At 44.5% G+C, this 12,308-nt stretch overlaps 1 protein-coding gene and 1 pseudogene across 1 annotated transcript; both read right to left on the bottom strand.

Moving 5' to 3' along the window:
- Positions 1-7,528: 7,528 nt before the first annotated feature.
- On the bottom strand, positions 7,529-7,668 carry LOC123155188 (uncharacterized; annotated as a pseudogene).
- A 1,740-nt stretch (positions 7,669-9,408) lies between these two features.
- LOC123150980 (uncharacterized) lies at positions 9,409-11,723 on the bottom strand. Its single transcript, XM_044570776.1, has 4 exons — positions 11,573-11,723; positions 10,661-11,404; positions 10,362-10,517; positions 9,409-10,289 (listed from the first exon to the last, which is right to left on the bottom strand). Exons 1-4 carry the CDS (start codon positions 11,573-11,575, stop codon positions 9,579-9,581), a joined length of 1,614 nt encoding a protein of 537 aa, XP_044426711.1. The 5' UTR covers positions 11,576-11,723; the 3' UTR covers positions 9,409-9,578.
- Between the last annotated feature and the right edge of the window lie 585 nt (positions 11,724-12,308).

Genomic DNA, 12,308 nt, shown 5'->3' with positions numbered 1-12,308 from the left:
CACACCTTGCAACACAGGCAAGAACTCCTTCTTTGACTGTTCCATTTTGAACTATTTCAAAAATTTATCAAGGTATGTATTCATTGAAAAATCTTATCAAGCGTCTTCATCTATCTATATAGATCTTGATGCTCAATGTGTAAGCAGCTTCACCAAGGTCTTTCTTTGAAAAACTTTTATTCAAGTATCCTTTCATGCTTTGCAGAATAATTCTACATTATTTCCGATCAACAATATGTCATTCACATATACTTATCAGAAATGTTGTAGTGCTCCCACTCACTTTCTTGTAAATACAGGCTTCACCGTAAGTCTGTACAAAAACTATATGCTTTGATCAACTTATCAAGGCGTATATTCCAACTCCGAGATTCTTGCACCAGTCCATAAATGGATCGCTGGAGCTTGCACACTTTGTTAGCTCCCTTTGGATCGACAAAACCTTCCGGTTGCATCATATACAACTCTTCTTCCAGAAATCCATTCAGGAATGCAGTTTTGACATCCATCTGCCAAATTTCATAATCATAAAATGCGGCAATTGCTAACATGATTCGGACAGACTTTTAAGCATCGATACGAGTAAGAAAATCTCATCGTATTCAACACCTTGAACTTTGTCAAAAACCTTTTTCGACAAGTCTAGCTTTGTAGATAGTAACACTGCTATCAACGTCCGTCTTCCTCTTGAAGATCCATTTATTCTTAATGACTCACCGATCATCGGGCAAGTCAATCAAAGTCTACACTTTGTTCTCATACATGGATCATATCTCAGATTTCATGGCCTCAAGCCATTTCGTGGAATCTGGGCTCATCATTGCTTCCTCATAGTTCGTAGGTTCATCATGGTCTAGTAACATGACTTCCAGAACATGATTACCGTACCACTCTGGTGCGGATCTTACTCTCGAAGACCTACGAGGTTTGGTAGTAACTTGATCTGAAGTTTGATGATCATCATCATTAACTTCCTCACTTATTGGTGTAGGAATCACTGGAACTGATTTCTGTGATGAACTACTTTCCAATAAGGGAGAAGGTATAATTACCTCATCAAGTTCTACTCTCCTCCCACTCACTTCTTTCGAGAGAAACTCCTTCTCTGGAAAGGATCCATTTTAGCAACGAATGTCTTGCCTTCGGATCTGTGATAGAAGGTGTACCCAACAATTTCCTTTGGGTATTCTATGAAGACGCACTTCTCCGATTTGGGTTCGAGCTTATCAGGATGAAACTTTTTCACATAAGCATCGCAGCCCCAAACTTTAAGAAACAACAGCTTAGGTTTACTGCTAAACCATAGTTCATACAGTGTCGTCTCAACGGATTTAGATGGTGCCCTATTTTAAAACGTGAATGCAGCTGTCTCTAATGCATAACCCCAAAACGATAGTGGTAAAGAGATATCATAGATCGCACCATATCAAATAAAGTGCGGTTACAACGTTCGGACACACCATAACGATGTGGTGTTCCAGGTGGCGTGAGCTGTGAAACTATTCCACATTGTTTTAATTGAAGACCAAACTCGTAACTCAAATATTTGTCTCCGCGATCAGATCGCAGAAACTTTATTTTCTTGTTACGATGATTTTTCCACTTCACTCTGAAATTCTTTGAACCTTTCAACTATTTCAGACTTATGTTTCATCAAGTAGATATACCCATATCTGCTCAAATCATCTTGTGAAGGTCAGAAAACAACGATGCTTGCCACGAGCATCAGCACTCATTGGATCGCATACATCGGTATGTATTATTTCCAATAAGTCAGTAGCTCGTTCCATTGTTCCGGAGAACGGAGTTTTAGTCATCTTGCCCAAAAGGCACAGTTCGCAAGCATCAAGTGATTCATAATCAAGTGATTCCAAAATTCCATCAGTATGGAGTTTCTTCATGCGCTTTACACCAATATGACCTAAACGGCAGTGCTACAAACAAGTTGCACTTATCATTATTAACTTTGCATCTTTTGGTTTCAATATTATGATTATGTGTATCACTACGATCGAGATCCAACAAACTATTTTCATTGGGTGTGTAACCATATAAGGTTCTATTCATGTAAACAGAACAACAATTTATTCTCTTACTTAAATGAATAATCGTATTACAATAAACATGATCAAATCATATTCATGCTCAACGCAAACACCAAATAACACTTATTTAGGTTCAACACTAATCCCGAAAGTATAGGGAGTGTGTGACGATGATCATATCAATCTTGGAACCACTTCCAACACACATCGTCACTTCACCCTTAACTAGTCTCTGTTTATTCTGCAACTCCCGTTTCGAGTTACTAATCTTAGCAACTGAACTAGTATCAAATACTGAGGGTTTGCGATAAACACTAGTAAAGTACACATCAATAACATGTATATCAAATATACTTATGTTCACTTTGCCATCCTTCTTATCCGCCAATCACTTGGGGTAGATCCGCTTCCAGTGACCAGTCCCTTTGCAGTAGAAACACTTAGTCTCAGGCTTAGGATCAGACTTGGGCTTCTTCACTTGAGCAGCAACTTGCTTGCTGTTCTTCTTGAAGTTCCCCTTCTTCCTTCTGCCCCTTTTCTTGAAACTAGTGGTCTTGTCTACCATCAACACTTGATGTTTTTCTCGATTTCTACCTTCGTCAATTTCCGCATTACGAAGAGCTTGGGAATCGTTTCCGTTATCCCTTGCATGTCATAGTTCATCACGAAGTTCTACTAACTTGGTGATGGTGACTAGAGAATTCTGTCAATCACTATCTTATTTGGAAGATTAACTCCCACTTGATTCAAGCGATTGTAGTACTCAGACAATCTGAGCACATGCTCACTAGTTGAGCGATTCTCCTCCATCTTTTAGCTATAGAACTTGTTGGAGACTTCATATCTCTCAACTCGGGTATTTGCTTGAAATATTAGCTTCAACTCCTGGAACATCTCATATGGTCCATGACATTCAAAACGTCTTTGAAGTCCCGATTCTAAGCCGTTAAGCATGGTGCACTTAAACTATCAAGTAGTCATCATATTGAGCTAGCCAAACGTTCATAACGTCTGCATTTGCTCCTGCAATAGGTCCGTCACCTAGCGGTGCATTAAGGACATAATTCTTCTGTGCAGCAATGAGGATTTAACCTCAGATCACGGATCAAATCCGCAACATTGCTACTAACGTTTTTCAACACAATTTTCTCTAGGAACATATCAAAATAAACACAGGGAAGCAACAACGCGAGCTATTGATCTACAACATGATTTGCAAAATACTACCAGGACTAAGTTCATGATAAATTTAAGTTCAATTTAATCATATTACTTAAGAACTCCCACTTAGATAGACATCCCTCTAATCCTCTAAGTGATCACGTGATCCAAATCAACTAAACCATGACCGATCATCACGTGAGATGGAGTAGTTTTCAATGGTGAACATCGTTATGTTGATCATATCTACTATATGATTCACGCTCGACCTTTTGGTCTCCGTGTTCCGAGGCCATATCTGTATATGCTAGGCTCGTCAAGTTTAACCTGAGTATTCTGCATGTGCAAAACTGGCTTGCACCCGTTGTAGATGGACGTAGAGCTTATCACACCCGATCATCACGTGGTGTCTGGGCACGAAGAACTTTGGCAACGGTGCATACTCAGGGAGAACACTTCTTGATAATTTAGTGAGAGATCATCTTATAATGCTACCGTCAATCAAAGCAAGATAAGATGCATAAAAAGATAAACATCACATGCAATCAATATAAGTGATATGATATGGCCATCATCATCTTGTGCTTGTGATCTCCATCTCCAAAGCACCGTCATGATCACCATCGTCACCGGCGCGACACCTTGATCTCCATCGTAGCATCGTTGTCGTCTCGCCAATCTTATGCTTCCACGACTATCACTACCATTTAGTAATAAAGTAAAGCATTATATCGCGATTGCATTGCATACAATAAAGCGACAACCATATGGCTCCTGCCAGTTGCCGATAACTCGGTTACAAAACATGATCATCTCATACAATAAAATTCAGCATCATGCCTTGACCATATCACATCACAACATGCCCTGCAAAAACAAGTTAGACGTCCTCTACTTTGTTGTTGCATGTTTTACGTGGCTGCTACGGGCTTAAGTAAGAACCAATCTCACCTACGCATCAAAACCACAACGATAGTTTGTCAAATAGACTCCGTTTTAACCTTCTCAAGGACCGGGCGTAGCCATACTCGGTTCAACTAAAGTTGGAGAGACAGTCGCCCGCAAGCCATCTATGTGCAAAGCACGTCGAGGGAACCGGTCTCGCGTAAGCGTACGCGTAAGGTTGGTCCGGGTCGTCTCGTCCAACAATACCGCCGAACCAAAGTATGACATGCTGGTAGGCAGTATGACTTGTATCGTCCACAACTCACTTGTGTTCTACTCGTGCATATAACATCAACATAAATAACCTAGGCTCGGATGCCACTGTTGGGTTTCGTAGTAATTTCAAAATTTTCCTACGCACACGCAAGATCATGTGATGCATAGCAACGAGGGGAGAGTGTTGTCTACGTACCCAACGCAGACCGACTGCGGAAGCGATGACACGACGTAGAGGAAGTAGTCGTACGTCTTCACGATCCAACCGATCAAGCACCGAAACTATGGCACCTCCGAGTTCGAGCACACGTTCAGCTCGATGACGATCCCCGGACTCCGATCCAGCAAAGTGTCGGGGAAGAGTTCCGTCAGCACGACGGCGTGGTGACGATCTTGATGAACTACAACAGCAGAGCTTCGCCTAAACTCCGCTACAGTATTATCGAGGTATATGGTGGAAGGGGGCACCGCACACGGCTAAGGAATAGATCACGTGGATCAACTTGTTGTGTCTTTGGTGCTAGCCCTGCCCCTCTATTTATATGTTGAGCCCCGGGGTCGAAACTTGGAGCAAAAGCCTCCTCAAAGTCGGTTTTTCCCGAAAGGCAAGAGTCCCACTCGGACTCCAGGACCAAACGCCACAATCCTTGGCGTCTGGCCCAGACGCCATGGACCTCGGCGTCTGGCCCAGGGCCAGACGCCAGGGTCTCCGGCGTTTGGCCCCCTGGCCTCCGCAAAACTCCTTTTTGCTAAAGCCTCATGGGCTTGACCCCTTGGCCTAACCATATCATCCAATATATGAATCTTTACGTCTCGACCATTTCGAGACTCCTCGTCATGTCCCTGATCTCATCCGGGACTCCGAACTCCTTCGGTTCATCAAAACATGTAAACTCATAATATAACTGTCATCGTAACCTTAAGCGTGCGGACCCTACGGGTTCGAGAACAATGTAGACATGACCGAGACACGTCTCCGGTCAATAACCAATAGCGGGACCTGGATGCCCATATTGGCTCCTACATATTCTACGAAGATCTTTATCGGTCAGACCGCATAACAACATACGTTGTTCCCTTTGTCATCGGTATGTTACTTGCCTGAGATTCGATCGTCGGTATCCAATACCTAGTTCAATCTCGTTACTGGCAAGTCTCTTTACTCGTTCCGTAATACATCATCTCACAACTAACATATTAGTTGCAGTGCTTGCAAGGCTTCTGTGATGTGCATTACCGAGAGGGCCCAGAGATACCTCTCCGACAATCGGAGTGACAAATCCTAATCTCGAAATACGCCAACCCAACATCTACTTTTGGAGACACCTGAAATGCTCCTTTATAATCACCCAGTTACGTTGTGACGTTTGGTAGCACCCAAAGTGTTCCTCCGGCAAACGGGAGTTGCATAATCTCATAGTCATAGGAACATGTATAAGTCATGAAGAAAGCAATAGCAACATACTAAACGATCAGGTGCTAAGCTAATTGAATGGGTCATGTCAATCAGATCATTCAACTAATGATGTGATCTCGTTACTCAAATAACAACTCATTGTTCATGGTCAGGAAACATAACCATCTTTGATTAACGAGCTAGTCAAGTAGAGGCATACTACTGACACTTTGTTTGTCTATGTATTCACACATGTATTATGTTTCCGGTTAATACAATTCTAGCATGAATAATAAACATTTATCATGATATAAGGAAATAAATAATAACTTTATTATTGCCTCTAGGGCATATTTCCTTCAGTTTCATTCTTAATGACACAACTAGGGAGCATGTTGATGATATGAACGGCAGTGAGAAACACTTCATCCCAGAACTCGAGGGGCATGGAGGTGCCAGCTAAAAGAGCTAGGCCAACCTCTACAGTGTGTCTATGCTTGCGTTCGGCAGACCCGTTTTGTTGGTGAGCATGCGGACAAGACACATGATGAGAGATTCCAAGTTTTTGGAAGAAAGAGTTTAGTTTCTTGTATTCCCCTCCCCAATCAGATTGGAGAGCAAGAATTTTACTATCAAACTGGCATTCAAATAAAGCTTGAAATTGAGAAAAACTTGGAACACATCGGATCTTTTCTTAAGAAGATAGATCCAAGAGAACTTGCTATAATCATCAATGAAACTCACATAGTATGTATGTCTACCAATAGAGGAGGGGGCAGGACCCCAAACATCAGAAAAAATAAGTTGCAATGGTTTGATAGAAATACTTGTAGAAACTGGATAGGGTAACCGATGAATTTTGGCCTTTTGGCATGAGTCACAAATTGTTTCAACATCACACTCTCCAACATATGGGAGCTTATTTTTCCTAAGAAATCGCTCAACTAAAGAAAAAGATGCATGTCCTAAACGATCATGCCACCGTGTTCAAGACACTTTGGTGGCACTAAACACTTGTTTATTCAATCTTCTAATCTCCGGAATCAAGGGATAGAGTCCACGAACGCATCTACCTCGATATAGCACTTTCTTCGTTGCCTGATCCTTGATCAAAAAGAAAAAAAGGTGAAATTCAAGAAAGACATGATTGTCAATGGTAATGCGGTGAACAGAAAGAAGATTTTTTGAAGCACTAGGGACATGCAAAATTCTTTTAAGGTGAATTTTTCTGTGAGGGGTTTTGATAATTGAGTGACCAATATGCCTAATTCTCATACCTTCTCCACTAGCAGTGTGGATGTGGTCCTTGCCACGGTACTTTTCACGCATGGCCACTTTCTCCAGCTCGCGGTGATGTGGTTTGTGGCGCCGCTGTCGATATACCAGTTGGTGTCGACGCCATCGGAGGCATCAGCTGCTCCGGCCACCTTCTCATCTTGAGATGAGTCATCTTCATCTTCCTCATAGCGGTACCAACAATCCTTTGCTGAGTGGCCCGACTTGCCGCAGATTTGGCACCTGACCGTGTCAGGACGTGACTTGTTGTTGGAGCTGTTGTTGCGCCGGCCTCTAGTATTGGTGTAGGAAGGCCGGCCGCCGCCTCATGAGTTGTTGGAGCCGCTGATGTTGCCGCCACCGGTGCCATTTCCCTTGCTGTTCCGGGGCGGCCCGCGGTGACGTGAGCTCCCGCCACGGCCACGAGTGGTGGCGTTAGCAGAAGACTTGAAGCCGCCTCCTGCAGCTCCTTGGAAGAGGGCCACCCACTGATCGAAGTTGCTCATCTGAGCGAACAACTCGTCGAGGGTGACTGGTATGGTGCATGCATCAAGAGCAGACACCAACGGCTGATACTCCATGTCAAGCGCATTGAGGATGTAAGAGATCAACTCATCATCCTGCAATGGCTTGCCAACAGCAGCAAGCTCGTCGGCGAGGCCACGCATATGCGCGAAGAAGGAGGCCACCGATTGCGTCCCTTTCTGCGCGTTGGTGAGGGCTGCACGGATGTTGTTGACGCGGGACAGCGAGGTTGACGAGAACATGCTCGCCAATGTCGTCCAGAGCTCGTGTGCATGAGTGATCGAGGTCACCTGCACCAAGACTTCTTTGGAGAGATTGTTCAGAAGATATCCTAGTACCTGCTGATCCTCTCGAACCCAGATGGGATGGAGTGGATTCGGGATGGTCTCCTCCTTCCCATCCTTGTCCTTACTGACGACGATCTTGGCCGGCTCCGCTATGCTTCCATCGACATAGCCGAAGAAGCCCGCCCCTCTCAGTTGCGGCGTAATCTGAGTACGCCATAGGATGTAGTTTGTGCGGGTCAGCCGCTCGGTGATCTGACCAGAGAGGGCAGAGGAGGTGGTGCTGGAGGAGGCCATGGCAAGGGTTGCGGGAGGAGGAGGGAAAACTAGATGGGAAGAGTTAGGCTCTGTATACCATGCGAGAGAACGTCGTGCCCTAGCTGGGGCGACGGCTTCGTGCTAAATAGCCAGGGGCACAACTCCCTGGGTTAGCGTACAGATGGGATCGAGTACATCTTGGAGAACAAGGGATAGAATAGAGAGATATCTAGTTATAGTGATAACAGAATATTTGAACAAACTATCTCTATCTATCTAGGTTCGGTTGACATCATGAGGGCCGAAGGTTATCATGTAGGATCTCCATATGTGTCATTTAACAGCCTGTTGTTCTGCTTGTGAGTTATATAATACAATCTTCAATACTCAGTATATTTGACAGGACCATAAATGTACATCAGCAATTTCAGTGTAGTGCCTATGGCGCAAAAATAGTAGAAAACACAGAAGACAGAACATGTGCGACATCTGAAACTTGGTTGACTACAACTATCACAATAAAATGAAATATGCCAAATTAAATCACAAGTAGCTGTAGCTCGTCGGGAAGATGATTAGTTAGATGTAATTAATTTAAACCTATGCACGAGTGGGCTCTTGTAAATTACAGCCATGTGCAACTTCTGAAACTTACAAGTGTTTTGTCTTAACCTTCCAGTTATGCATTGACAGTTTATTCTACCAAGTACAGTTGCTCATAATAGTAACATGGGTTGTTTCTGTAGAAGACTCAGAAAGTGTCTCGCCTATGCATCACAATACGGCACGATCTTACTACATTCACAACAGCCACCAAACTGAAACAAGAACCTAGATCAAAGAGCTATTTCATTGCTAACTAAGTAGTAACCACTGGTATGATAGCAGCATCTTTGAGTTGTTGGTTTCATTTAGCCCTAAGCACTATCCCTACATAACAAAGACTCCCCAGGCTACCCTTCTATCCGATAACATATAAAATCAAGAACTGTTTCGGAAGGTCTAACTAGTGCTGAAGCAAAACTCAAGTAATATCTATCTTTTCATCTGCTGATCGACATAGAAGAATGACAAGATTGGAATTAAGAAGTCAATGCTAGCTAACTGTACTTTGATCAATCTTGTAAGGAAAGTTTCAGGAAAATGAAGGTGGCTTCAAACCGATACAAGAACACAAACAAAGCAGCATGCACCAGAATCACATGATCCTAAGCTATCACAAATTAGCGCAATACAGTAAAGTGGCATGACTACTAGAAACTTGTCTATCCATGAGATTAACCAATTCCGATTAACATCCGAATATGAAAATTAGATTAGAATAATTATAGGTAAGAAATTAATGGAGTGGCACTATATAAGCTAAATTTGACATAATAGACTAAGTTAGTTCCCTCAACTCCCTCAAAGACTCATTTTGCCCCTGCTTAATTCTTGCTGAAGATCTGCCACTGATCACATCACATTCTCGATTTATCCACAGTGCCACCTCTCTTCATCCATGGAAAGCTCCTCTGAACAATCATCTAAGCCGGCAGGTAACTTGACCTTCAGATCAGACCACTGCCAAATCTTCGGCATGGAGAAACTCCCCCCTTTGTTCCATTCACACATTTTCTTTCCCACCGTAATGCCGGCATTCACGCAAGCACCATTTCTCATAGCACCACCAGCCACCTGAAGCTCAGAAGTCCCAAGAACACACTGAGATGTGCCGACAGAGAAGCATGGAGCAATATCTGGCCAGCTGTTTTCATGGGTCCTGGCTCGTTTCTTCTCTGTTTCGGTTTCAGAATCACTAGCGGTGAAGTAGTCTTCTAAAACACGAGACCGGGCAGGCGCTTGCTGCTTTCGCTGTCTCTGCGTCTGCGTGTCTAGTATTTTGGCCGCGAGTTTCATGTTCTCAGTGATGATGGAGTTCTTGAATATGCTAGCATGCAGGATGCACCTAGCATTGTGGAACTTCAAATGGTCTACCAATTCAGAATCGATCACGTCCGGGTATCTCTCCTTCAAAAACTCGCAGAAGTCGTTTGCATTGTAGGGGTGGAGGATCGGTGGGACTTGATTTGTTACTTGGACGTGAGGGGGTTTGGGTGCACCCTGACCTGGCCTCAAAACATGGGATGAGCTTGGTTGCCCTGGATCCGTAGTCATGGAGCATGACTCTTCTCGGCGGCGAGGCTGGTGAAAAAATGCAGGTGCACTTAACATGAGACAAAAGGAGTACAAAAATTACAATTCTAAGGTACTTACGCCACATGCTTTGAAGGATGGCTCCCCTTGCGCTGAAATCTTGGGTGGCTTATCGGCACCGATCATCTTGTTGACGAGTGTCTCGCTGTCGTAGTATTTGACACTAGGGGACACCAAGTGTGGCTTGCTCAGGGGCCCAAGGTACAAGTCGTACAACTGTATGTGTTAATAAAACACAACAAATTATGTGAACTCATGTAGAGAGAGAGAGAGAGAGAGAGAGAGAGAGAGAGAGAGAGAGAGAGAGAGAGAGAGAGAGAGAGCATTTTGGTTACTGTAAAAAGAAGGTCTGAAATTACCTGTAGGAGAAGCGGGCAACCAGTGATCAGCATTGTAGTCGTGGCCCTCTTGTTCCTGATGTCTGACTGAACCCTTGCTGCAGCATCCATGATGTGTGCGAGGAAATACGCGCTCCAGTTGTATTCTCTGATCTCATCCGCGTTGTAGAGCGAGCCCCAGAAGTCCGAGCACCCATGATCACCACGCTTCGCGGACGGAGCAAGAAAACGCCCGACGATCCAGACGACGAACGCCACTTTGAACTCATCCACCCTCTCGGCGGTGACCGACCCGTCCCAGTCCCGCCGGACGACGAGCTCGGCGGCCTTCAGCCCGTCGTCGCAGAACCGCTGCGAGCCCATGGCGAGCCTCACGAAGTCCGTCCTCTCTTCCGGGGTGTCCGGGTCCAGTCCACAGACTCGCCGGCCTCTCGAGGGCGTGCCTATCAGCCTCTCTATGTGCTCTGGGCTCATTTGGACCCTGACATCTTTCCCGATGGGCAGGGACCTGGAATTCAGATCAACTCTGCTGAGAAGTGACACGGTGTGCCTGAGGTTGGCATTGCCGTTCATCGGCATGCGTAGAACTCCGCCGAATCCGATCTCGGTGACGGCCTTCCTCTTTCCATCGCAGAACTCGGACATGGGATGTGACTCTGCTGCGGCAGATTCGTTGGCATCGATGGGCCGGGGACGTTTCCTGTTCCGAACACTCCGTTGCCTGTAGGTTGCCCAAGAACAAGACACTGCTCGTGCTCTCTGTTCCTGAAAAAGATTATCAACATTAGTACGTACAGTAAATATACTACGTGCTAGTACAAGAACTCTGCTATACTGTTGTCTAATCTAGGCGGTTGGATCACAAAAATGAAGAGCCTAAACTGACTTCATGTACTGTAAAAAGAACTCCAGAAAAACTGAGAATGAACATACCATGATCGTCCTCTCCGCGTTCCAGAATGCAGGGGGAGCTAGCTCCCGTCGACACCTCTTGGCACCCGGAAAATGAACAATTCATCCTGTACTGTATAGCTAGGCCAACATGAGGACGCGCCAGAGTTGTCCATATGTGGCAAAAGTTAAAAAGAGTAGCCGAAAGTACGCCCCTGGTTTTACCAGGGTTGTCCATGCTCAGAGCGAGCGTGCTAGAGAAAATGATAACGTCTGACAAGTGAGAAGACGAGCATGGGCTGCAGCTGGAGTTATGGCTAGGAAAAAAGCCTACGGTTTGTGTTTGCATCGGCTCGGTACAGCATCTCCAACGGCAACCCCTCAACAAGAAAAAAACATCTCCAACGGTAAGGCATCTCCAACGGGAAATATCCCTCAAACAAAATCTCCAACGGAAAATCAATTACTCAGGTGGCGTATCTTGTTTGCGAATACGCAGGATGCGTTCTTTGCATTGATAGAAGGGGAGAAAACATAGGATGCGATCCTCAGGACGTACACTGTTAGGCGTGGACGCAGATTTTTAGAGCACTTGCACCCAGGCCTTGCTATTCTGACTCTTCAATATTGCTTTAAGATCTGTGCGAGACAACTAACTTTGTATATGAAATTTTCTATTTTTTGTTTCTCTCATATCAGGGGCGGGCCCACCTCAATTCAACAACTGAATACCCATTATTCTTGGCAAAAAACTAGGTATATATATAGTGTATATATT

Source organism: Triticum aestivum, chromosome 7A, assembly GCF_018294505.1.
Source record: "Triticum aestivum cultivar Chinese Spring chromosome 7A, IWGSC CS RefSeq v2.1, whole genome shotgun sequence".
In the NCBI taxonomy this organism is placed as follows: domain Eukaryota; kingdom Viridiplantae; phylum Streptophyta; class Magnoliopsida; order Poales; family Poaceae; genus Triticum; species Triticum aestivum.
The sequence above is the reverse complement of the archived record's forward strand: the minus strand, read 5'-3'. Positions and strand labels throughout refer to the sequence as shown.